Source organism: Ips typographus, linkage group LG14 (genome assembly GCF_016097725.1).
Source record: "Ips typographus isolate SLU linkage group LG14, UJ_Ityp_2.0, whole genome shotgun sequence".
In the NCBI taxonomy this organism is placed as follows: Eukaryota; Metazoa; Arthropoda; class Insecta; order Coleoptera; family Curculionidae; genus Ips; species Ips typographus.
Window position 1 is genome coordinate 6,390,818 of NC_138435.1, and position 27,418 is coordinate 6,418,235.

Sequence of the window (27,418 nt, forward strand, 5' to 3'; positions counted from 1 at the left end):
GTAGTGATTAGGAGATTTAACTCTACGTTACAACAAATCAATCACAATGAGAAACTACTGGAGTCTAGAATTAATAAAGTAGCAGCTTTGCTAGAAAATTCAGCTTATAAACAAAATAACGTATACAATCTTAAAGATTTAATCAATCAAGTAGTGATGGTATACGGAATTATTGATTCCATTTTGCAAGATTTGGAAAATTCATTAGCATTTTCTAAATTACGCATTATGCATCCATCGATCATTCAAACTAAGAATCTTTATGCTGAACTCAAAGCCCTTCAAGACAAAATAGGGATTGAAAAAATGGTGATGCCTGTTACTTTACAGAACACTTTGCTCTTTGAAAAAGTAATCACGCTAGATGCATATGTATTTAATAATAAAATGACATACATAATTCGTATACCAATAATGGCACCTGAATATTTTGATTATTTCCATTTATATTCAGTACCAGTATACCATCAGAGCCTGTTTAAGGTTGTACTACCGCGAAATAAATTCCTTCTAAAAAATCAATTACACTATGCATACTATGGTGAAGAATGCTTCGAAACCAACCCACAATCTTTCACTTGTACAAAAAAGGACCTTGAAGACATCCAGGACATTAGCCCCTGCGAAATCAAGCTTTTGAACTCCGAGAAGGACATTTCTAAATGTAAACAAGTTGAAGTCAAAACAAGGACAATTTTAGCCAATCGATTGGAATCTACAAATAAATGGATTCTTGTACTCCCACAAAAAGAATTTGTACAACTTAAATGTAACAATCAAAATGAAGTTGTGCGAATAAAAGGGACATATTTGTGCCAAATTCCTTTGAACTGTGAAATGACGGTAAACACCGTGCATATAAGTAATGATGTAGATGGAAAAACTAGTTAACAACCAATCTTATTTCCTGATTTTGCTGACACTGCTGCATATCTGCCTGTTCTCAACCTTAGTGTACATCTTAGACAAGTGAAGCTGGATGAACTCCATCAATGGGAAAACGAAATTGTCAATAACCAACCCTCGATGATCTTCTCCGAAGTGTCGACAGTTCCTAGCCTTTGGACAATTCTCATCTACTTCGTTGTTGCCATACTCTGTGTGTTCCTGATCCTGAAGAAAGTTCTACCCATCTTACTTTACAAAAAGACCCAGAACACTAACGTAAGGTCCAGGGAATCCATAGATGTTGAACTTCCTCGTCTAGCCTAGAAGTTCATTCTCAACGGGGGAGGAGTTAAGTCACCCTAAAGTGCCGACTATATATTTCTAAGTGCTTAGTATACATTTATAAATGCTTAGCTTGTTGTTTTCTCCTAGATAGTTGCGCTTCCAGTTTGGTTAGGGTTAGTCAGTTGAAGTTAGTTGTAAGATACACTTATTTGTAATTTTTAGTAATTAAATAATTTTTTAAAAAAGCAATCTCGGCTTTTGACTAGTTAACTGGCGTGAGTTAGTTCATGCCAGAGAAGTAATTTGTGATAGACTCGCAAGGTTGATAAGTTTCCTTAAAAACGAACCCGATAATGTATTTCAAATCGAAATTAGATTGAAGAGCGTTGAAGAAGATTTTTGCGAATATGACAGAATTCAGACCAGATTAGAATTTTTAGCAAAAGAGGAATGTGCTTCTCGGCTAGACACGGAATCGTCATTTTACATGACAATAGCAGAAGCTAAAGAACTTATCGAAAACATAAAATATTCAAAAAATCAAATAATTCAAAATGCTGCTGCGCCGGTCAACTCAGCTCAATTGACCAGTCCTAACGTGTTAGGTGCGGTTGCAAAATTGACCGATTTAAATTTACCCACTTTTTACGGTAGTTTTGAAACATGGTTTAGTTTTAAAGACGTGTTTGATTCATTTGTAGATCGTAAACAAGATTTAACAGATACTGAAAAGTTTTTGTATTGTAGTTTTTGTCTTGCAAGGGTGATGCATTAAAATTAATAGAAAATTTAGATGTCACAGCCTCGAATTACACCACTGCAATACAGTCTTTACAAAAACGATATGAAAATAAGAAAGCCGTTGTGAATTATCACATTAATAAATTGTTGTTTAGTTTACCAAAAGTGTCGGGAGAATCTAGTGTAGATACGCGAAAATTAATTGATGCAGTAAATCAACATATTTTAGCGCTAAGAAAATTAACGTTACCTGTCGATCAGTGGGATGCATTGTTAATACCTTTAATTTTGAAGCGGCTTGACAAAAAAACGACTCGTGAATGGGAATTAAAGCAATCTAGCAACATTTTACCAAAACTCGATGAACTAATAGAATTTTTGACAAAGAAATGTTTTGCGCTTGAATCACTCAATATAGATCACTCTAAACATACAAATAATTCAAAAACTTATGATAAAAAACCAAATTACAGATCAAATCAAACTCAGAGTTTTAGTTCTTCACCTAGTTTTCAATCATATCTCGTTACGGAGAAACAAAGAGTTTTTAAGTGCGTAATGTGTGGGGAATTTCATTTTATTTACCACTGTCCTGAATTTTTAAAACTAACTGTCTCTGAAAGATACGAACAAATAAAGAAACTGAAGCTCTGCAGTAATTGTTTAAGATCAGGACATCAAAAATTTGAATGTTGATCAAGTGGCTGCAAAACTTGTCATTATAAGCATAATTCATTATTACATCAGACAAGATCAATAGATCAAGCAAATGCTGGTGCAAATGTGGCTAGTAGCGGCAACGTTGCAAGTAAGCAAAACGAAAATTCGCGATTGAGTTCTTCTAACTATGTAAGCTTTTCTTTAGATAATGCCGATCTAGGAAATAAAAATGTTATGAAACTTGATAGATCTACAACGTCAATTTACCAAAATAATAACTCGGAACAAAATGCAACATTATCAGAAAATTTCAACTGTTCGGGAGTAGTACAAGAAATTAATATGTCGTCTGTTGATTCAAATAATGTGTCTGCAAGACAGCAGGGAAAAAGTCAAATTTTACTTTCAACGGTTACTTTGTTAATTGCTGATAATTTAGGAAATTGGCACTCGTGCAATGCTTTGCTCGATAACGGAACTCAGTCTAATTTAATAACGGAATCACTGTGCAAGAAGTTAAATTTAAAACTGGAACAAGCGGTCATAAACTTATCTACTGTGAATAAAATAGTTTCAAACGTTTCTTACACAACCAAAACAAATATAAAATCAAAATTAAATGGATATAAGAGTGAATTAAAATTTTCTGTTTTGCCTACATTAACTGAAAAGTTACCTTTATTTGAATTTGACAAATCTCAATTAAATTATCCACGAAATTTGTTCCTTGCGGATGAAGAATTTAATGTTCCCAAAGAGATACATTTATTAATAGGCATTTCTACATTTTACGACGTGTTAGGAACTAAGAAAATCAAGTTAGACAACGGTCCATTATTTTTATACGATACGCTGTTCGGATGGATTTTTGGAGGAAATCTACAATTAAAAAATTGTTCAAAAAACAAAAAAGTGACGGAAAATAGTATTTGCAACTTGTTAACTGTTAATAACGTATCAAATGCTCAATTAGACGACTCTCTTACAAAATTTTGGCAAATTGAGGAAATTCCAGATACTAAAATTCTTTCAAAAAATGAGCAGTATTGTGAGCAATATTTTAAAGCCACGACAACTCGTAGTCCTGACGGGAACTTTATAGTAAAGTATCCATTCAATAATCAAAACAATCTCCAGCTAGGTGATTCAAAAAGCGTAGCTTTAAAAAGATTTAACTTACTTGAAAAGCGATTGCAGAAAAATGACAATTTAAACCAACAGTATCACGAGTTTATGCGCGAATACGAAACCTTGGGTCATATGACTTTCAAATGTAATTGAATGGATGATCATTCAGTACACACCAAATCTTATTTTTTACCACATTCTGCTGTAATTAGAGACGATTCTTTAACTACGAAATGTAGGGTTGTATTCGACGCAAGCGCAAAATCCAGCTCTAATGTGTCGTTGAATGACTTGCTGCTTGCAGGTCTAACAATACAGGAAGAGTTATTTTCGATACTTTTGCGAGTTAGATTAAGACCTGTTGTTTTATCCGCGGATGTAAAAATGATGTATCGATGTATACAAATACACGAGGATGAACGCGATTATCAACAAATACTTTGGAGATGGAATACAAGCGAACCTATAAAAGTTTACAAACTTAATACGGTTACTTATGGGACTTCTAGCGCACCGTTTCAGGCTACTAGATGTTTATTAGAACTTGCCAATTTAAGTAAATCATCAAATTCTCGAACATCGAATATCATAGAAAAGGCGTTTTTACATTTTACATTACACGATAAATCGGTTTTATTACATGACAAAAAATTGTTAAAACCGCTAGGTATTATTTGGGACCCTGTAGAGGACAACTTGCAATTCTCGGTGAATATCAATTTTAATCCATCTCACGTAACAAAACGCACAATTCTTTTCGCTATTTCCCAAATATTCGACCCTCTAGGTCTTATTGGTCCTGCAATCATTCGAGCAAAATTGATCATTCAACAACTATGGAAGTTAAAACTTGATTGGGACGACTATATACCAGGTGATTTAAAATGCGATTGGTTAGAATTTATTTCACAAATCGGTTGTTTAAATAATATAAAAATTAATCGTCATGTTTTATCTATAAAACCAACGTCTATTGAATTGTTCGGGTTCAGTGATAGCTCAGAGAAGGCTTACGGTGCATGTGTATACAGTGTGGAACAGCCAAATGGAATAAATTCGATAACGAATAAATGAGAGCGTGTCGGGAAAAACGCTTGTACACGTCGAATTGTATTTTTAGATGCGCATTTTTTCCAAAAAAAAATATATATCAGGTGTCCAAGAGCACCCTGGACATAGGAGATTAACATGGGAAAACGGTTTTGATTTTTTTGCGTCTGTACGGTTGATTTGATTGAAAAATCGTAATAATGAAAGTTGTAGTACCTATCACGGACTAGTTTTCTGTATATTTTTCGGATCTCTAACTTGAGCCCTTTCGTCGTAAAACACGAACAAAAATGAGAAAATTTAAACTTTTGGCCTGCACTGTATAGGCGGTTGTCGGGCAACGGGTAAACAGGTCATTGTTGCGGGTACGGTTGCTCGGCAACCGCTTATTCAGTGCAGGTAAAAAGTTTAAATTTTCGCATTTTTGTTCGTGTTTTACGACGAAAGGGCTCAAGTTATAGATTCGAAAAAAATACAGAAAACTAGTCCGTGATAGGTACTACAACTTTTATTAATACGATTTTTCAATCAAATCAGCCGTACAGGCGCAAAAAAATCAAAACCGTTTTCCCATGTTAATCTCCTATGTCCAGGGTGCTCTTGGACACCTGGTATATATAGGGTGTGTCATGTGACAGTGGCCGATACCATCTTTCTTATTTTAAATACAACCCCCTGTATATTATTAGTTTTTTGGATTCTTCAGAAAATTCTAGACATAACTCATGTACAATGTCCCATACCTATCTTCAACTGTTTCGGAAATATTAAGTGTTAAAAAAAGAAAAATATTTTATTTCACAAATAATGTAAAAAAAAACCAAAAAACATTAATTTCAATGTAAGAGATGTTCAAAATGTTCGTGAAAATAAGTATTGAGTGTAATGTAGCGATTTTGTGAAATAAAATAATTTTCTTTTTTTAATGTTAATTGTTGTAATACATCTGAAAACACTTAATATTTCCGAAACAGTTGAAGATAGGTATGGGACATTGTACATGAATTATGTTTAGAATTTTCTGAAGAATCCAAAAAACTAATAATATACAGGGGGTTGTATTTAAAATAAGAAAGTTGGTATCGGCCACTGTCACAGGACACACCCTCTACATAATTTTATTTTTTTTTAAATGCGCATCTAAAAATACAAATCGGCGTGTCCAAGCGATTTTCACAACACGCTCTCATTTATTCCATTTGGCTGTTCCACACTGTATATCGCATCACTTGATAAGTTTGGTAAAAAGCACATTAAATTATTAACAGCGAAATCAAAAGTAGCACCAGTAAAGCAACAAACTCTACCAAGATTGGAGCTTCTAGGAGCACTTCTATTAGCTAAGCTAATGTACAGACTTAAACATATTTTAGATGTTGATATATCAAATTGTACCTATTTTACTGACTCAACAATTGTTTTATGCTGGCTCAAACGCGACCCGTGCGCATTAAAAACTTTTGTAGCAAACCGTGTTGCTAGAATTTCTGAACTTTCAAATCTTGGTAGTTGGCGGTTTGTTAACGGTAAGAATAATCCTGCTGACATTATATCTCGGGGATTAAGTCCGAGAGAACTAGTAAGTAACTCGTTATGGTTTGAAGGTCCAGAATTTTTAAAGAGTGACAAAATTTTGGAATTTGACAACAATAATTTTTTAGAAGTCTTACCGGAATTAAAATCAAAATCAATAGCAATGAATACAGTAAACGTTAATGATATTAACAATATAATTAAGTTTGATATTTTCACCAGGTACTCAGATTTGGCAAAATTGCGCAGAGTTTTTGCATGGATTTTGAGATTCATAAAGATAACCAGGCATAAAGTAGAATATCACTCTTTAGTTTTAAGCGCTGATGAGCTTAAAGAATCACTTTTGTTTATGTTAAAATTAGCTCAGCTGGAAACATTTGGCAGTGAAATTTTGATGCTTAAAAAAGGTGGTAAAATTCGAAACAATAGTAAGGTTCTCAATTTAAATCCGTTTTTGGACACCTCTGGTCTTTTGAGGGTTGGAGGACGCCTAAACAATGCAAATTTAAATTATGATCAGCAGCATCCAATCATCTTACCATACAAACATGAACTAACGAGGCTTATAGTAAGAGATGCGCATTCAAAACATTTACACAGTGGTGTACAAAATTTACTGTCCATAATTCGTTTAAAATACTGGCCAATAAGAGGTAAGAATATGATAAAAGAAGTTGTAAAATCGTGTGTAACATGTTGTCGTAGCAACCCAAAGCCAGTTGGTTTTTTAATGGGTTCACTTCCAAGATCGCGAATTACACCCTGTAGACCTTTCTATAACTGTGGCGTGGACTACGCAGGTCCGATTCTTGTACGCGAAGGTACTTTACGACGCAGTAAAACGATAAAAACCTACATTTGTATTTTTGTTTGCTTCGCAACCCGCGCGGCTCACATAGAACTGGCTAAGGACCTGACTACGCAAAGTTTTTTGAATTGTCTCAAACGTTTCTGTGCTAGACGAGGAAAGCCTGCACACATTCATTCTGATAATGGTCTGAATTTTGTAGGCGCAAATAATTATTTTATAGAATTATACTCCTTACTAAATCAAAAAGAGCATAATAACATCGTGACATCCTTTCTGGCTGAGGATCAGATAAAGTGGCATTTCATACCCGCTCGGTCACCTCACATGGGAGGTCTTTGGGAGGCGGCTGTGAAGTCCGCAAAATATCATCTTCGTAGAGTTCTTGGCGATTCGTGTTTGACTTACGAAGAACTATATACATTGCTTGTCAAGATTGAGGCATGTTTGAATTCACGGCCTCTCACGTCTATGTCTACTGATATAAACGATTACCTTCCTTTGACCCCGTCCCATTTTTTAATCGGAGACTCACTACTTACCTTACCAGACGACAATGTTAGAGACGCAAAAACATCGTGTTTAAACCGATATCAACATGTGACCCAGATGTACCAAAGGTTTTGGTGTAGATGGTCAAAGGAGTACCTTGGATCCCTACAGGTCCGAAACAAATGGCAACAAGATCTTGGCAGCCCACTGAAAGTTGGATCCCTCGTCATCCTAGTAGAGGATAATATGCCTCCGTTAAGGTGGCCTATGGCCCGGATAACCCAACTACATACTGGCAACGACAATATTGTCAGAGTAGCGACAGTACAATTACCCCATGGAAACGTCGTCAAAAGGGCTTTGTCAAAAGTGTGCCCTCTTCCAGTTGACGTAGTGGATCCTGATACAGACGAATCACCAGATCAACCTGGAGCCGGGAACAGAGAAATGGAACAAAAAGTGTTGTTCTGTACTCATTGAAAAGTAGAACTTTTCAACCCGCGCGGCATGTTAGGGTTTCCCTAATTTAAAAACAAATTAGTGGCAACGTCGGCAACACCGTAGAAAATAAAGTGTCAAGTGCGTGTGGAGGGGGGAAGAAGGAACGCGAGCGCGACGGCAAGGAAAGTTGCGAGAAAAAAAAGTTGAAAAAAGATATTTGAATGTCTCTTGTAAATAGTTTAGTCTAGTTATAATAAAGTTTTGAGTTGAATACAGTCCACTAGATCGCATTATTGGAAGCAACTACAATCCACGTAACAGAGACTGTCTGGAGTCGGTACTTATTTTGTCTGCAAGGTAATGGTAATGGTCGGTGTGGATGGTGACAGATGTACTGCGACCTAATTAGATCTATTGTACCCCATCTTCTTCTGCTATCTTTTAGGTATTTCTTCCACAGCCAGCTGGTATAATCCCAGTGTGTCTGCATATATACAAGGTGTCACAAAAATTACTTTTTTCCAGCTTGACACCCTCATATATGTACTTTACACCCTCGTATATGTGCAGCTATTGCGTATATAGAATGTATAGTTTGTGATTGGTCTATCTGACTACCAGTCTTGTGATATCTGACATTAAATGCAAAGTTATTTAGTAAACACGCTGTATAAAAATTCATGAACAAAGAAAATAAAATAAAGCAAAATTCAAAGAATTGTGTCATTTTATTGGGTTCGAGTCTAGACAAATTTTATAACTACCCTTAGTTGCTAATAGGGTTCCGCACAATTCAAGCTGGTGGTTATATCCAGGAAATGGGTCCGTAATAAAATTTGCCATTTTTACCTTTATAAAGTAGGAATTTTGATTTATTGTACCGTGTGATTGTATATTTTTACTTTAAAATAAGAGCAAAGCCGGGAATTATGCTTGCCGGATATGCGATCAGCAGTTCCTCTTTCAAAACTAGAGATGTAAAAGCGGACATTTTCGAGTCGGAAAATTTCCATTTTTGGAAATTTACCGGAAAATTACTTTATTACGTTTAAATGAAAATTTTCCCCTTGATAAGGAAAACGACTGTCAAACTTATCATGCATTCTAATGAGATCATTTATTAAGACATCGAACCGCTATTTGACCAGTCGCGTCGCGTCGTACTCTAGCATAGCTTAAGTTAAGTGTAGTTTAGAGTGTGACTTTTTTCACCTGTACTGTCACAGTCTGACCCACACTTAAATTAAGCTCGGCCGGTAAATGATTAAAAGTACATTAAACTTTATTTGAATTGATATTGAATTGATGTACTAATGTTGTTGTAATTATTAATTATATAAATTTTCAGATTTTTTATCGGAAACTTTCTGAAAAATGTCATATACAAATAACCTCAATACTTTTCAAAATAATATGAATTTTTAAAAAAAATTATAAATTTATCCCTTCTGGACAACACATTCCCGGTAAAAAAGCTTTAAATCTTTCTATGTATAATTAAACAAGTTACAAGTATGTTAAAAATTCATTGAATCACCCTGTAAACTACTCCATTGTACTATTGTCAATAACTCGGTTATTGTGACAATTATAGGGTGGTTTAGTATACCAATTTGTAGCCGTTGAAATTCTCTTTTGACCACCCTGTATAGCGTTTTTAACTAAAACGCCGAATAAGTGAGTTATTTACTGTTAAAACTGAGCTGTTTGATTTTTGTTGACAGTTTTCACTGTGACAGCCCATAACTTTGTTATTTTGACAATTACAGGGTGGTTCAATATACCAATTTGTAGCCCTTCAAATTTTCTTTTGACCACCCTGTAGAGCGTTTTTACCTAAAACGCCAAATAAGTGTGTTATTTACTGTTAAACTGAGTTGTTTGATTTTTGATGACAGTTTTCACTGTGACAGCCCATAACTCTGTTATTGTGAAAATTATAGGGTGGTTCAATATACCAATTTGTAGCCCTTGAAATTCTTTTTTGACCACCCTGTATAACGTTTTTACCTAAAACGTCGAATAAGTGAGTTATTTACTGTTAAACTGAGTTGTTTGATTTTTGTTGACAGTTTTCACTGTGACAGCCCATAACTCTGTTATTGTGAAAATTATAGGGTGGTTCAATATACCAATTTCTAGCCCTTGAAATTCTCTTTTGACCACCCTGTATAACGTTTTTACCTAAAACGTCGAATAAGTGTGTTATTTACTGTTAAACTGAGTTGTTTGATTTTTGTTGACAGTTTTCACTGTGACAGCCCATAACTTTGTTATTTTGACAATTACAGGGTGGTTCAATATACCAATTTGTAGCCCTTGAAATTCTCTTTTGACCACCCTGTAGAACGTTTTTACCTAAAACGTCGAATAAGTGAGTTATTTACTGTTAAACTGAGTTGTTTGATTTTTGTTGACAGTTTTCACTGTGACAGCCCATAACTTTGTTATTTTGACAATTACAGGGTGGTTCAATATACCAATTTCTAGCCCTTGAAATTCTCTTTTGACCACCCTGTATAACGTTTTTACCTAAAACGTCGAATAAGTGTGTTATTTACTGTTAAACTGAGTTGTTTGATTTTTGTTGACAGTTTTCACTGTGACAGCCCATAACTTTGTTATTTTGACAATTACAGGGTGGTTCAATATACCAATTTGTAGCCCTTGAAATTCTCTTTTGACCACCCTGTAGAACGTTTTTACCTAAAACGTCGAATAAGTGAGTTATTTACTGTTAAACTGAGTTGTTTGATTTTTGTTGACAGTTTTCACTGTGACAGCCCATAACTTTGTTATTTTGACAATTACAGGGTGGTTCAATATACCAATTTATAGCCCTTGAAATTCTCTTTTGACCACCCTGTAGAACGTTTTTACCTAAAACGTCGAATAAGTGAGTTATTTACTGTTAAACTGAGTTGTTTGATTTTTGTTGACAGTTTTCACTGTGACAGCCCATAACTCTGTTATTGCGAAAATTATAGGGTGGTTCAATATACCAATTTGTAGCCCTTGAAATTCTCTTTTGACCACCCTGTAGAACGTTTTTACCTAAAAAGTCGAATAAGTGAGTTATTTACTGTTAAACTGAGTTGTTTGATTTTTGTTGACAGTTTTCACTGTGACAGCCCATAACTCTGTTATTGTGAAAATTATAGGGTGGTTCAATATACCAATTTGTAGCCCTTGAAATTCTCTTTTGACCACCCTGTATAACGTTTTTACCTAAAACGTCGAATAAGTGAGTTATTTACTGTTAAACTGAGTTGTTTGATTTTTGTTGACAGATTTCACTGTGACAGCCCATAACTCTGTTATTGCGAAAATTATAGGGTGGTTCAATATACCAATTTGTAGCCCTTGAAATTCTCTTTTGACCACCCTGTAGAACGTTTTTACCTAAAAAGTCGAATAAGTGAGTTATTTACTGTTAAACTGAGTTGTTTGATTTTTGTTGACAGTTTTCACTGTGACAGCCCATAACTCTGTTATTGTGAAAATTATAGGGTGGTTCAATGTACCAATTTGTAGCCCTTGAAATTCTCTTTTGACCACCCTGTATAACGTTTTTACCTAAAACGTCGAATAAGTGAGTTATTTACTGTTAAACTGAGTTGTTTGATTTTTGTTGACAGTGTTCACTGTGACAGCCCATAACTTTGTTATTTTGACAATTACAGGGTGGTTCAATATACCAATTTATAGCCCTTGAAATTCTCTTTTGACCACCCTGTATAGCGTTTTTACCTAAAACGTCGAATCCATATCTCGGAAACCAATGACGATAGATTTTTTCAAATTACGTCATCGTGTTTTACGTAAAAAAGTGCCTTAAAAATGTCTTAGTTTCAAAACTCTCTTTGGCTTTGTTTAGTTAAAATGCAGCCTCTGACGTTTTCCCAATTTTCCGGAAAACGGAGAAAGATAATTTAATTTGGAAACCGGAAATAAGTTTCACATAAAATTCTCTAAAACTTTCCCCATTTAACCGATTCTGTAGCTCTTACCGTTTTCGAGATCCCAATACATGCATCACCTATTAAATTTTAAAAATTTCTTTAATGTAGGTTTTTATTGAAAATAAAAACAAAAGGTCAATATTGGAATGGTTTAATTCTTGCATTACATATCAACGAGTACGTAAATAACATTTATATATTTATAGATATATAACATGACAATACAGGGTGTCCCACGACGAAAGACCTCGATTGATATTGGAAAAAGTATAAATAGGAGAGTTTTGAAAATTTGGCAGGATACTGATGTGGGCATGCCCAATCCAACTAAAATATTTTCAAGATGGTTGCACTTCCGCTTATACCGGAAGTCGATCACAACTTTCTTATTTTAAATAGAACACCCTATATATTATTACATATTTGGATTCCTCACAAAATTCTGACCAACTTTTGTATAGAATGCCCTATGCCTATCTCTAGCCGTTTTCGAAATATTTGATGTTTTTCCAAAAAAGTGACAGTTGCAACGCTCAACATATTTTTGTACTATGTTAAAACCGTATTTCATTTTGCAATGAAACTTTGGGTTATTGTAAATAAAGGATCGTTTTATTAAACTGAGGGTGCGTAATGACTCATTTGTATACAGGGTCGTCAAAAAAAAATCATAAAGTTGTCACTAAAAAAAATGAAAAATCTCAAGTTTTTTAAATAGAAACCCCCATTTTTTATGACGGAATCATTTTGAGCAATAAAAATTACTATAAGTTTCAATTTACTTGCCTATACCTAAATCCAACCCATTTCGTTTTATTTGAGAATAAACATTTTTTTATTAGGCTGCATGGTTGGGAATAGCTGGTACTCTAGTTAGCCATGCTTTTGACACACGGTGATATTGGAGAACTGCAAAGCATGTTATGTTGAGCGTTGCAACTGTCACTTTTTTGGAAAAACATCAAATATTTCGAAAACGGCTAGAGATAGGAATAGGGCATTGTACACAAAAGTTGGTTAGAAATTGCAATTTCTACATTTGTATTATTAGGGATTGGTTTTGTTTTAATAGCTTTTATCTTCACAGATCCCGTATTCTTAAAATTTTCAATTATTTGCTTGACAGCTTTTCGTGATGGCTTTGGTTTTTCTGGATAACGAGCGGCAAATACCTCACATGTTCTACTCACAACTTTATCACATTTTCCGTAAATAATAAACAGATTTAAGCAATCTTGGTTTGAATAACGTAACCGCGACGGCATATTTGCAGTTGTCAAAACACTCAAAACTAGTGTTATTAACATGCCCTGCAGGTCTCCAATATCACCGTGTGTCAAAAGCATGGCCAACTAGAGTACCAGCTAATTCCAACCATGCAGCCGAGCATGCAGCCTAATAAAAAAATGTTTATTCTCAAATAAAACGAAATGGGTTGGATTTAGGTATAGGCAAGTAAATTGAAACTTGTAGTAATTTTTAATGCTCAAAATGATTCCGTCATAAAAAATGGGGGTTTCCATTTAAAAAACTTGAGATTTTTCATTTTTTTTAGTGGCAAGTTATGATTTTTTTTTGACGACCCTGTATACAAATGAGTCGTTACGCACCCTCAGTTTAATAAAACGACCCTTTATTTACAATAACCCAAAGTTTCATTGCAAAATGAAATACGGTTTTAACATAGTACAAAAATATGTTGAGCGTTGCAACTGTCACTTTTTTGGAAAAACATCAAATATTTCGAAAACGGCTAGAGATAGGCATAGGGCATTCTATACAAAAGTTGGTCAGAATTTTGTGAGGAATCCAAATATGTAATAATATATAGGGTGTTCTATTTAAAATAAGAAAGTTGTGATCGACTTCCGGTATAAGCGGAAGTGCAACCATCTTGAAAATATTTTAGTTGGATTGGGCATGCCCACATCAGTATCCTACCAAATTTTCAAAACTCTCCTATTTATAGTTTTTCCAATATCAATCGAGGTCTTTCGTCGTGGGACACCCTGTATAATAATAAAATAACTGACCAACAAACTTAATTTATCAACAACCGTGAAGTAAAATTCTGAACTTGATCAGATATATCGGTTGTGGCTTAACCAGTGCGGAAAATGGGACTTTACGCATTTGTTAATGACTTTTCTGTGAGTTAACCGACTGATAGTAACCGGCGAGCACCTCCCAGGCTTTGGGGGCCATAAAACCGTCAAGCGGGTGCTCACCAGTTCTGGCCAGGGTCCGCATCCTGGTGCCCGAAATAAAGTCAAAATCGGCTTTTCTCGAAGGATCGAAAAAGCTCATTTTCTTGGCTTTACGATCGTACGCCGCTACTCTAAAAGGAATAATTTCCAGTTCGGACAATCCTAAGAAAAAAAATTAATTTTCCTAGAAGTTGTAGGTTTAGTTATTTGATACCTGGTGCCATTTTTAATACGCGTCCACCATGGGTGGATTCGTATAAGTTTCCATCGGGAGTGGCCTCTTTTCCTTCCGGATGGGTTACACCAGCAGGGTCCCTCCCCACAATGTAGAAATTTGCACCTTTTGCCAAATTAAAATCTCTTCCGTTCGATTTTGATTAACTTAGCAGCATTCATACGAGCTTTGGCGTGCCATTGCACTTCAGTAGGTCCTGCGTACAGCATCGGACTAGGAAAAATTGCCAAAACTGTTGAATTCCGATCAAGCAGACCGTCATCCATTACCGCCAAATGTTGTCTGATTCTTACCGGTAGTGGCACGTCGTCATCTTTAATCCACCCTCCTGTTCACAAATACAGGGTGGTCCAGTTTTGAAGGTCAATAATTCACCAAGCCCATCAAAAAATAAGTTGACATGAATTATGTCATTTTCCTAAGGAAGACACAAACCTCCAATGTTATAGAGGGTGATTCCAAAGTTGGGGCTTTCCTTTCACTTGCGAATAGGGCTTCAAAAAACAAGGTTCAAGGTAAAATAAAATTTTTTTGAAATGTGAACAATAACGAAGATACAGGGTGTCAAAATTTTACTGAAAAAACGAAAAAAAAAAAAAACTTTAACTTACTGACAGGTTATTTTCTATGAACACATTAACAATTTTTTTTTTTAATTTCTAACTTTTTTAGTTTTTGAGATATTTCAACTCGAAAATTGTGTAATTTTTTGTGAGTTTGCAGCGTTGTTGCCAGGTTTGAAGCCTTGTGAAACTGTAATTTGCACTCCAATCTAGATTTTTTATATATCATTAGAAAGAGGATGAAAAATGTTACAAAATGTCGGTTGAGCGAATTTTCTAACTTTTTCAGTTTTTGAGAAATTTCAATTCGAAAATTGTGTCACTTTTTGTGAGTTTGCAGCATTGTTGCCAGGTTTGAAGCCTTGTGAAGCTGTAATTTGCACTCCAATCTAGATTTTCTATGTATCGTTGAAAAGATGATAAAAAATGCTATAAAATGTCGATAGCATACACCCTGTATCTTCGTTATTGTTCATATTTCAAAAAAGCTTCAAACGAAAAAAAAACCCTATTTTTTGAAGCCCTATTCGCAGGTGAAAGGAAAGCCCCAACTTTGGAATCACCCTGTATATTAGCTTGTCTGTGATGTTATTCAAAATTGACATAAATGCCTACTTGGGTTATTGTGTTTTTTACTTTAAAATGGTTCAAAAGTATTCAAATATGGTCATCTGTGAGGTTTACGAGTTAATTTTGGACACTAAATATTCAATAGTCAAAAAAACAGGATTTTTGGACTAATGTTTCCTGGAGTTTAATTTTTTTGACTATAGGTAGTGTAAAACTGATTATTCAATTCAAACTTTTTTTTTATTCAATTAAACACTGGCAACAGTCCGAATTTCCGGACTAATTTAATTCTAAAAATTAGCCAAAATTGTTTACTTTCATCAATGAAGAGTCTGAAACATAACTTTTACTATAAAAAATAGTTTAAAATTCGGTTTTTCAGTCTTAATCACAGTGAAGCGTCTAGAAGTCAATTTAATACTGACAAAGCGTGTAATGGCAAATTTAAGCCTATAAAAAATGTAAAAATAGTTTTTTAAGTCTGCTATGTTAAAAACTTGGTGAAGATAAGCCTAAAACTCAATTTCCCAAGCTGAAAGCAGTTTTAAAGCCGTAAAAATAGTCCAGAATTCTAAGAAAATAAAAAGCAAAGTAAGAAAACTTGAAAAGTTAGTCTTCAAGTCAATTTTCATGAATCTAATGTCAATATCCTGTATTTAAGACTATTTTCAAGACTAAAATATTGAAATGTATTTTCAAATTATGAAAACTTGCTTTAAGTGCAAATTTTAAGTTTTTTATGTCACTTTTCATTGGTACAGAGTCACTTTTTGGTGTCCAAGTCAATTTTCAAGGTTGAAATGTGTGAATTTGTAGTCAAAAATTCCAGATAAAGTAGTTTTTCATGGCTACAAGTCAATTTTCACTACTAAAGTTTTTCAACTTATCTGAAAACTATAACGACTGACTACAAAGACAGTTTTTAAGCCTCTAAAGTCAATTTTCACCGTTTCAAAGTAAATTTACTGGTTTCAAAGTCAATTTTCAAAACTAAAGTGTTTCAATTTGTCTGAAAACTATCTACAAAGACGTTTTTTAAACTTCTTAAGTAAATTTTCACTGTTTCTGAACGTAATAACTCAATTATCTCGTAAACAAAGTTTCAAATCAGAATTTTATAAGAGATACTTATTTTGTCAAATTGAACAAGTAAAGTAAAAAAATATTTTTGAAAAATATACAGTGACGTAGAGAATAAAGCAGAAAAATGGAAACCATCTTTCTGTATTTACATCACTGGACAGTTTCGTCAAACGTCATTAACACCATATAATGAGTATTAATTGCACATATATTTGTTCTAAATTTGATTAAAATATTGCTCCAGCGGTCTGACAGTTATGACAAGAAACCGATTTTTTAAACTAAACTTTTATGGACTGTATTTTTTCCTTGGGAAGCATTTTTCAGGAAAATGACATCTATGTTTGTTAACTTATTTTTTGATGGGCTATCGAATGGTGAATTATTGACATTTAAAACTAGACCACCCTGTATATGACGGATAAAGTTAACCGAATGCTCTAAAACCTACCTAAAGGATGCAAGAGCAAAATCGGTTTCTTGTAACCTCTCTCGTGCAATTGGTTTTTCGTGTCCGTCATTAAAAGGGCATGGCCGTTGTGGATGGGGTTACGTAACTGGAACGCAAACACCACGTCCGCTTCCATTTGCTTAAATTTTCTCCTCAACTCGTTAGGAGTTAATCTGCCGGTTAAATGGGTTAAAACTAACCCTAAAAGTAGAACCAATTTGGCCTACCTGAACTCGTCCAAACCGTCACCCCATTGTACTCTTTTGAGTACCTCCAACCAATCACCCGATTCGATAATTAAGCGCACGTGAGGGTGATTTTTGTGTGTTGTACCTGTATAACAATGAAATCATTATCTTCCACCAAAGAAAATCTCAAAATGACATTTTTAACAGTACAAATCTTAAAATAATCTATTTGTGACAATTTTAAACTCAAAAAAGGGAGTTTTAGACAACTTTGGCAATTTCAACCTTAGAATGACACGTCTAGACATGTTTGACTGAATAAATATTAAAACAACATGTTTCTGACTGGTTTAAATTGAAAAATGGTCGTTCTCAATTATTTTGACAATTTTAACGTCACAACGATTGTTTGTTCTACCTGTACAAGACAGAAATCATTATCTTCCACCATAGAAAGTCACAAAATGTCAAAAATGACATTTTTAACAGTACAAATCTTAAAATAATATATTTGTGACAATTTTAAACTCAAAAAAGGGAGTTTTAGACAACTTTGGCAATTTCAACCTTAGAATGACCCGTCGAGACATGTTTCACTGAATAAATATTAAAACAACATGTTTCTAACTGGTTTTGTACCGGAGAAACTTGGCAACCATGCCGAAGCAGATGCCGGGGACGAAGAAGCGGCTGCGTCGTCGAGACCCGAGACGAAACGTGTGTGTGCTTTTTAGAAAGACAGCGTTGTGAGCGGTCGCCTTTCTTTACGCTCCGCACATTGTCGTGCTATTGCACCATTTTTTGACCAGTTAATGTCAGTTTGTCTTTCAATAAAGTGTAATTCAAGAAAACTAGCGTTTCAGTACGCAACATATGGTCCTTCGTAGCCAAATAACCAGAAAGAAGTGGATTTTAAGAGGTGAAAACTAGTCAAGGCGCAGGCAGAGCGGTAAATCAGCACGGCGCTGGCGTAATTCCAAGTCGAGGTCGACCGACGTCAGGCGCGCAGACAGCCTACTATACGGAGTTTCAGCCGGAGTTTATGAGGCAGTTCGGTGAGTGCGTTCCTTTTTACCACTTTTCCTTATATTATTCCAATTTGTGACAGTACTTGTGCTTGATTTGGTACTGTGGTGTTTAGTAAAAGCTAAGCCAAAAAATTTTGTGGTTGTTTATTTAGTTCTGGCAGGTAATCCAGGTTTTCTTTGCAATGGCCCAGTTAAAGGCATTAAAAGCTCAGAAAAAACAAATTAAATCGTCTTTGACTCGTTTTCAAAAGTTTGTGGACAATCAAATGTCTGATGAAAGTAGTGATTTAGCGCAATCGCGGGTTCGAATGTCTCAAATTAATGATTTGTTACAAAAATTCGAAGAAATTCAAGTTAAAATTTGCATGCTTGTTGATTCAACTGAAGAATTCGAGTCGGAAATGGACTCGGATACGGAAACATTTGAAAGTACATACTATTATGCTCTAGGTTTGGCAAATAGCATTTTGGAAAGTAACATAGTAAATACAAATATTATTAATAATCCTGTAAATGCAGGTAATGCTTCAGTTGAACAATCTACTGGTTCTAATGAAAGTGTTTCACTGAAGCTTCCTCCTTTAAGCTTACCCAGTTTTAATGGAAATTATAATGATTGGTTGTTTTTCCGAGATAGTTTTGATTCTATCATTAACCAAAATTCTAACTTAGATAAAATTCAGAAATTACATTATTTAAGACTTTCTTTAAAGGGAGATGCTTTGCAAGTTGTGCAAAGTTTAGGTATGTCAGCTGCCAATTATGAAATGGCCTGGGATTTACTTAAAACTAGATATGAAAATAAAGCGTTATTGGTAAGCAATCATGTACGTTCTATATTTAACCTACAAAGTCTGCATGAGGAGTCTCAGGTAGGCATACGTCAGTTATTAGACGGAGTTATACAACATACTCGTGCACTTCAATCTCTAGGTCAACCTGTGATCCATTGGGATACGCTGTTAATACATATAATTAGTAATAAGTTGGATGCAGCATCCAGGCGTGATTGGGAAACGGCGAATAGCAGTAATGAGCTTCCCACATTTAAGCAGTTTCTAGATTTTCTTCAAGAAAAGTGTCGTTTGCTTGAAGCCTTGGGTATGTCTGAAACGTCTAAGCCAACAGGTCGTGGGCGACCAAGAGGTTCGTATACTGCGACAGGTCAAGCATTGAAGTGTAGCTTTTGCAAAAATGATCACCTAATATATAATTGTAAAGATTTTTTAAAACTTAACCCCAAAGATATATCAGCAGAAGTCATTAAACTAAAATTGTGTTTAAATTGTTTGCGTAGGGGGCATCACCTTAAGGATTGTAAATGCCAACCTTGTTCTAAATGTCAAAGGCGACATAATACCTTATTGCATTTCTCAAATACTAGAAACGAAGTGGTTTCTGATCCCCAGGAATGCCCAAGCTCTGAAAATGCTAATGTTTCTAATAACTCTTTACATTCACGCAGAGATGATCATGTCAATACACTATTATCCACTGTATTGGTTCAAGTATCAGATGTCAATGGTCAAATTCATGAATGCAGAGCATTGTTGGACAGTGGGTCAGAATCCAACTTCATTACAGAAGACCTTTGTGATACATTAAAACTTTTAAAACATAGTACCAATATAACAATAAATGGTATAGGTCAGGTCACTTCTAGAATAATTCATAGAGCGTCGGTACAAATGGAATCAAGACTAAACGCGTTCAAGATTAATATTCCTTGCTTAGTAATAAAACGCATTACTAATAACATACCTCATGTTTCTTTTGATGCTAGCAAGCTGAATATTCCTAAAAATTGCTTTCTTGCTGATCCTAATTTTAACGAATCAGGTAATATTCAAATTTTGGTTGGCGCCCAAATTTTCTGGGATCTTCTTTGCGCAGGTCAAATTAAATTGGGAAATGACTTGCCAACTCTACAGAAAACTCATTTTGGATGGGTGGTATCTGGACCTTTGCCTTTACGATCTCATTCACTTTTGTGTAATTTATCATTGTCAGATTTGGATAATTCTTTATCAAAATTTTGGGAGATAGAAGATTACCCCAGAACAAAAACCTTATCAACTGAAGAACAATTATGTGAAAATCATTTTGTTTCTACCACCAAACGTTCTATTGAAGGGCGATTTATCGTTCAGCTGCCTTTCAAGGAATCATTGGACTGTTTAGGGTACACTAAAGATAAAGCTTTGAAACGTTTCTATAGTATAGAAAGAAAACTGCATAAAAATGTTGATTTATATAATGAATATAAGTCATTTATTGACGAATATTTGCAGCTAGGTCACATGTCATTAGCTGACAGTGATGAACAGGGTGATTATTACTTGCCCCATCATGATGTTTATAAGGAATCCAGCACAACCACTCGATTGAGAGTTGTGTTCGATGCCTCCGCCAAAAGTTCTACTGGTAAATCACTGAATGACATCATGATGGTAGGGCCAACCATACAGGACGATATATTCTCCATTATATTGCGGTTCAGACTGCATGATATTGTTGCCACTGCCGATATTGCCAAAATGTATCGGCAGGTGCTAGTCGATGAGTCTCAACAAAGGTTGCAAAAGATATTATGGCGTGATCATCCTTCAGATTTAATTCAAGCTTATAAACTACACACTGTCACTTATGGGACAGCAGCAGCTGCTTTCCTAGCGATAAGATGCCTTTCGCAACTTGCATTTGAATGCAAAGATACACATCCAAAAACGAGTGAACTGATTTTGAAAAACTTTTACGTCGACGACTTATTATTTGGTGGAAATAGTGTTGACGAGGTCTTGGAGATGAAGAATGATGTAATCAACATCTTGAAGAAAGGTGGTTTTGAGCTTCGAAAATGGAACTCGAACGATAGACGAATATTAGAGAATACTTCTGAAACTCAAGCCAACTTTAACATCAACACAGGAGATAACCATTCGGCCGCGACTTTGGGTCTGCGTTGGTTATCAGAAAGTGATGAATTTAGCTTTAAAGTCGGTTCATACAATTCTGAGCGAGTCACAAAACGAGCCATTTTATCGGCTACCGCTCAATTGTTTGACCCATTGGGACTTTTAAGTCCAGCAATAATAATTCCGAAGATGATTTTACAAAGACTGTGGCAGAGAGGAGTTCAGTGGGACGAGTCTATTCCATTGGATTTGCACACTCAATGGCTTACTTTTCGTCAAGATTTAAATAATAGTAATAATTTGTCAATTACTAGGCAAGCTACATGCAAACAAAAGGTTTACACGGAGTTCCATGGGTTTGCAGACGCTTCCGAGCTTGGATACGGCGCTTGTTTATATTTGAGAACTATAGACAAGGATGATAAGATTTCTAGCAGACTTTTATGCTCTAAAAGTAGAGTTGCTCCTTTGAAAACGCAAACCATACCACGGCTCGAGTTGTGCGCAGCGGTATTGCTTGCAGAGATTGCCGATAAGTCTAGGATTGCACTTAATCTAGTGCTTAATAAAACTTACTATTATAGTGATTCAAAAATTGTATTGTCATGGATTAGATCTCCTTCGAACAATTGGAAGACGTTCGTTTCTAATCGGGTATCCAGAATTCAAGAATTAACTGACCCTAAGGAATGGAATTATGTGCACACCTCCCAAAATCCTGCAGATGCGATTTCCAGAGGTATGAGTCCGAAAGCTCTTTTGGAACATGATCTGTGGTGGTTTGGCCCTTCATGGCTTGCTCAACGTGAGCAGTGTTGGCCAAGACATGACACAGTTTTACTTGACGAACTTCCTGATAAAAAGGCCAAAGCAATTACCATTTCATCGTTAGCTGTGACCTGTGATACAGATTTTAATTTATTTGAAAGATTCTCTTCGTTTTCTAAACTACTTAGGGTAACAGCATTCATGTTACGATTTATTCACAATTCAAGTTTGAGACGTGAATTTAAATCAAACCGACGAGTCGGGCATTTACAATCTTTTGAACTCAGACAATCTTTAGAACGTTTAGTGTCTATAGTACAAAGAACATCATTTTGCAATGAATATGATTGTCTTGGTTCAGATAGGGCATTGCATCCGAAAAGCAAACTTTTACCCTTAAACCCCTTTTTTGATGGACGGGTTATAAGAGTAGGTGGACGGCTTGGTCGATCCAATTATCGGTTCGACAAAATTCATCCAATAATTTTGCCGGCTAAACACAATTTTACTAAGCTTCTTTTTAAGTATGAACACCTCAGGCTCCTACATGCTCCGCCCAATTTATTGCTGTCCTCGATCAGAGAAAGGTTTTGGCCAATATCTGGGCGAAACCTAGCGCGAAAAACTGTACACGATTGCCTAAAATGTTTTAGATTTGCTGCCCAAGGTCAGAAATATTTGATGGCTGACTTGCCCCAAACTCGATTAACCCCTTCGAGGCCATTTTTAATTTCAGGATGTGATTATGCTGGTCCATTTCTAATCAAGGACCGAAAAACTAGAAATTTCAAGTTGACTAAATGCTATATTTGCCTATTCATTTGTTTCGTCACTAAGGCCATCCACCTCGAATTGGTGTCTGATCTTACGACGGAGGCATTCTTAGCTGCATTGCGGAGATTCTTCTCTAGGCGTGGACTTTCTAAATCGATTTATTCCGATAATGGAACAACTTTTCAGGGTGCAAAGTCGGAACTTGCAAGTTTTTTAAAAAATAATTCTCGTGATTTTATATTGGAACTAAATAATCAATTTGTGGATTGGCATTTTATTCCTCCTCGTGCACCGCACTTCGGCGGACTTTGGGAAGCGGGGGTAAAATCCGTGAAACATAACTTAAAAAGAGTCATAGGGGAAACTCCACTTACGTTTGAGCAATTAACCACAGTACTATGTCAGGTGGAGGCCTGTCTCAATTCCAGACCTCTTTCCCCTCTATCCTGTGATCCTTCCGATATGCAACCCCTAACTCCAGCGCACTTTTTGATTGGAGAACCGTTGTTAAGTATGCCCGAAGATGACCTCACTTATGTGAAGAAAAACCGCCTATCACATTACCAACATTGTCAGCAAATAGCTCAACATTTCTGGAAGCGCTGGATGAAAGAATATGTGGGTGAGCTCCAGGCTAGATGCAAGTGGAAAACATCAATGCCACAACTACTTAAGTTAGACAAGCTGGTCCTCGTGAAGGAAGATAATACCCCTCCGTTGAAATGGAAGCTCGGACGAGTGGTAAAACTGTGCTATGGAGCAGACGACGTTGTAAGAGCTGCCGTCATTAGGACTTCCAATGGACTTTTCAAGAGGCCAGCTACCAAGCTCTGTGTTTTACCTGAGGAAAGTCAGCCGTCAGATGTTGAAAGACTGGAGGCTTTCAAGGTGGGCGGCGATGTACCGGAGAAACTTGGCAACCATGCCGAAGCAGATGCCGGGGACGAAGAAGCGGCTGCGTCGTCGAGACCCGAGACGAAACGTGTGTGTGCTTTTAGAAAGACAGCGTTGTGAGCGGTCGCCTTTCTTTACGCTCCGCACATTGTCGTGCTATTGCACCATTTTTTGACCAGTTAATGTCAGTTTGTCTTTCAATAAAGTGTAATTCAAGAAAACTAGCGTTTCAGTACGCAACAGTGTAGGTATACCATCCTTCCCTCTGGTATTATTCAAAGATAGTGTCACGTTTAGGGGGTAGCGCAGGAACAGAAACAACAAACGTAGTACAAGCATGACTTCTTTATTCGGCGCTGCATAACTCTTAGTATTGAACACTGTCCAAGAGGGGGTGTGTAGATGCGTGGGTGTGGGGGTATGGGCGTAAGGCCTTCTGAAGTGCCGCCAAGCGGTACCCGCTCGATACGAGCAGGGTGCCCCTATGTCCGACACGCCCAAAGGACTTACTTTAGGTACTGCAACAGGGTAACGAGCCGTCCGGGCACTAGGAAGTTCGGACTGTCGCTCGTGACCTCCCTCTGGGGATGACCCCAGAGTTCGGTGGTCGTCGATGGCTTGAGACGCCGATTAAATACTCGTCTCATGACCCCAATTTGCCGGTCTCGCTGATTCGGCAGTGCACTGGGGGAGACCGGGGCCAGACTAGGTACCGGAACATGGTGCAACTTATGTTATTCGTGACATCTCCCCCTTCCAACAAGTGTTCGCCCCGAACACTAAAATTCTATATTACAAAATAAATTTCTCGTCTTTCCTTTTTCCATATGAATCTTAAAATTAACCGATGTTGCTTATTTGCTAGAGAGGGTATGGGAAAAACTTTATTCCAAAAATATAAACACTTTTCTCTTAAAACTACTTCTAGATTCCTAGATAATGTTTTCAGCCACAAAAAAATTAATTCTTTCCTTGGGTCACCTTTCAACCTTGTGTTGCGTCTATCTTCTTGCTCTCCATTTTGGCCAAAATTTACGTCAACTGCACATTGTATTGTATACTCCTTTGGGCACCATCATCTAAGTGGAAACGCTTCACCTAGGCTTCATCTCGTAGTGCCGTCTCTTGGCACTGTATTCTCTAAGCGGCAAACTTCATCGCTTAGCTTCACTTCTTCCTACTGTGTCCTTTTGCGTGCTCCTTTAGCACACCTATCATTGGACATGTATACTTCTTCTTAATTAACGTGAGCACATTTGGAGATGCTTCTTCAGCTCGACTTATTAAAAGACTCTGGGTGCACACGGGTGTAAGTAGAACCGTCGTGGCGGGACCCATCTGAAGATGTCAGCTTCTCCAAGACTTGCTGCTTTACTTCCTTAAATGATATGGCAATGCGTTGATAGACGCAACAAGGTCGTCCGGTGGCCACTGAAATAAACAATATATATATATTTTTTAAATTAATAAACAAAGAATCCTATATCAAGTACTTGCACTTGACCTAGTTTTAAATAAACACACGATACTTGCACTATTTTGCTGTCTCAGCAAGGAACCTAGGTCACTGGCTTAGAAAATTGAGACAATGTTATTACTAAACTGCAACTATGCAAATTATATACTTATTTCTACTATACCCAATTACTCAGTTAAATTTTACCTTTACTAAATTAATATAAATTATACTTATTATTGTGCTCATCTGCACTGCATAGACTCTGTTGCTTTAGGGCGTCCTCCAGGTCGCTCTTTACTTTACCCTACTCGATTCGGGCAAATGCGAGTCTGTAAACTGGTCCTTCAAAATCTTCAACATCTTCATTTTTTGGGAGGGTCGTAGCGTCAGGGGTAGAGCTGGGGTGTGACTACTGATATGAAGATCAGTAGTCCGAGATCAAACGAGGCGCCTCCACCATGTCACGTTTAGGGGGTAGCGCAGGAACAGAAACAACAAACGTAGTACAAGCATGACTTCTTTATTCGGCGCTGCATAACTCTTAGTATTGAACACTGTCCAAGAGGGGGTGTGTAGATGCGTGGGTGTGGGGGTATGGGCGTAAGGCCTTCTGAAGTGCCGCCAAGCGGTACCCGCTCGATACGAGCAGGGTGCCCCTATGTCCGACACGCCCAAAGGACTTACTTTAGGTACTGCAACAGGGTAACGAGCCGTCCGGGCACTAGGAAGTTCGGACTGTCGCTCGTGACCTCCCTCTGGGGATGACCCCAGAGTTCGGTGGTCGTCGATGGCTTGAGACGCCGATTAAATACTCGTCTCATGACCCCAATTTGCCGGTCTCGCTGATTCGGCAGTGCACTGGGGGAGACCGGGGCCAGACTAGGTACCGGAACATGGTGCAACTTATGTTATTCGTGACAATAGCATTCCTAAATGATCATCTACAAATTAGAGCATCGAAAAGCACCTTCATCATATCGGATTCATAGCCAAGTTGCAGTAAGCAGGTGCCCCAACCAGAAAAGTTCCAAGGAGAAGATGGAGAAAATTATCTTTTAACTTTAGAAGATATGAATGTAAGTTGATATTTTAAATTTGTAGAACAAGAAAAAGTATAAATTTACGTTTCCTTTCTGGTATATTGTAAGTTTAGATTAATGTTTATATGAAAAATTTTCTGTTACAGACCCAGACACTTGCGGATGGAGTGTATGAATGTGATGAAGAGGGAATTTTATCGCCAACATCACATTATGTTAGCCGGCCAACAAGCAGCCAATCCTTAAACTCTTAATAGTGATTTAGTGAATCCTTCTGGAGGAGGAAAGAGTGGTGGAAGAAAAACAAAACTGCGTACCGAATCTGCCAGCGAAATAGAAGTTTTAAAGACAGTCTCCTCGGGACTTGAAACCATGACATCTGCATTTGCAAATAGGGCTCAACCCCAAAACACTCCTGAGGACATAATGGGACAATTTGTCGCAGCTCAATTAAAACTAATTAATGACAATGCAGTTAAGCAAGATGTACAAATGGAAATTGTTCGGTTATTAGGGATGGCGATAAAAAAGAATGATTACAAATTTTGTTTCTTAATAAATGTTTTAAAATATTCCATTTTAACTTTAACTCATACCCAATATGTGAAAAATTATACATTATAAAAGTCCCTCATATTCATTTTGCCAATCTACACTTCCTTGTGAATTAAAATAGGTGCAAAACTTATTTCTAATTGCGGTAGCATCATTGGTACATCTAAGTCCACCTAGAAAAAAAATATGAATTGAAAAAAAAAACTTAAAATGTGGTGAAAAATTAGACTCTCACCTTGCTGTGAAATTCCTGGTAATTCACATGTTTCCTCTTGTACTTCACTGTATTTACTGTTATGTGTACACAGAAAATTATGCAAAATACAACATGTTAATGTTATTAATTCAGCCTTTTCTGGACTTAAATTAATCGCATGTTTTAAGATTCTAAATCTATTGACTAATATTCCAAATGCATTTTCTACAGTTCTCCTGGCTCTTGAAAGGCGATAATTATAAATTCGTTTTTCCTTTGAAAGTCCTCTTTGAGGGTATGGTTTCATCATTCTTTTTGCCAAAGGAAATGCATCATCAGCAATCATGACATTGTTACGTACGAAATAGAGTTTTCGTCCGTTACTCGTTTGGTTTGTGTTTTCAATGTCCGTGGGCCTAGTTACACTAGTAGACCGATTCCGATCGCTTAAATCCTCCAATTGCACTTTGTGCACATTTTGTTGTAAATGTGGGTGCGTGA

The 27,418-nt window shown here is 36.4% G+C and overlaps 1 protein-coding gene and 1 long non-coding RNA gene across 9 annotated transcripts in view; both read right to left on the minus strand.

The window, feature by feature from the left end:
* LOC145737826 (uncharacterized) overlaps positions 1 to 27,418 on the minus strand; it is a 297,082-nt gene that overhangs the window by 64,632 nt on the left and 205,032 nt on the right. The gene's annotated exons all lie outside the window — the stretch shown is intronic.
* Positions 13,980 to 17,947, minus strand: LOC145737892 (bifunctional 3'-phosphoadenosine 5'-phosphosulfate synthase 2-like). The gene is made up of 6 exons (XM_081992733.1): positions 17,917 to 17,947; positions 17,328 to 17,433; positions 17,101 to 17,273; positions 14,585 to 14,761; positions 14,413 to 14,538; positions 13,980 to 14,360 (listed from the first exon to the last, which is right to left on the minus strand). Exons 1-6 carry the CDS (start codon positions 17,945 to 17,947, stop codon positions 14,128 to 14,130), a joined length of 846 nt encoding a protein of 281 aa, XP_081848859.1. The 3' UTR covers positions 13,980 to 14,127.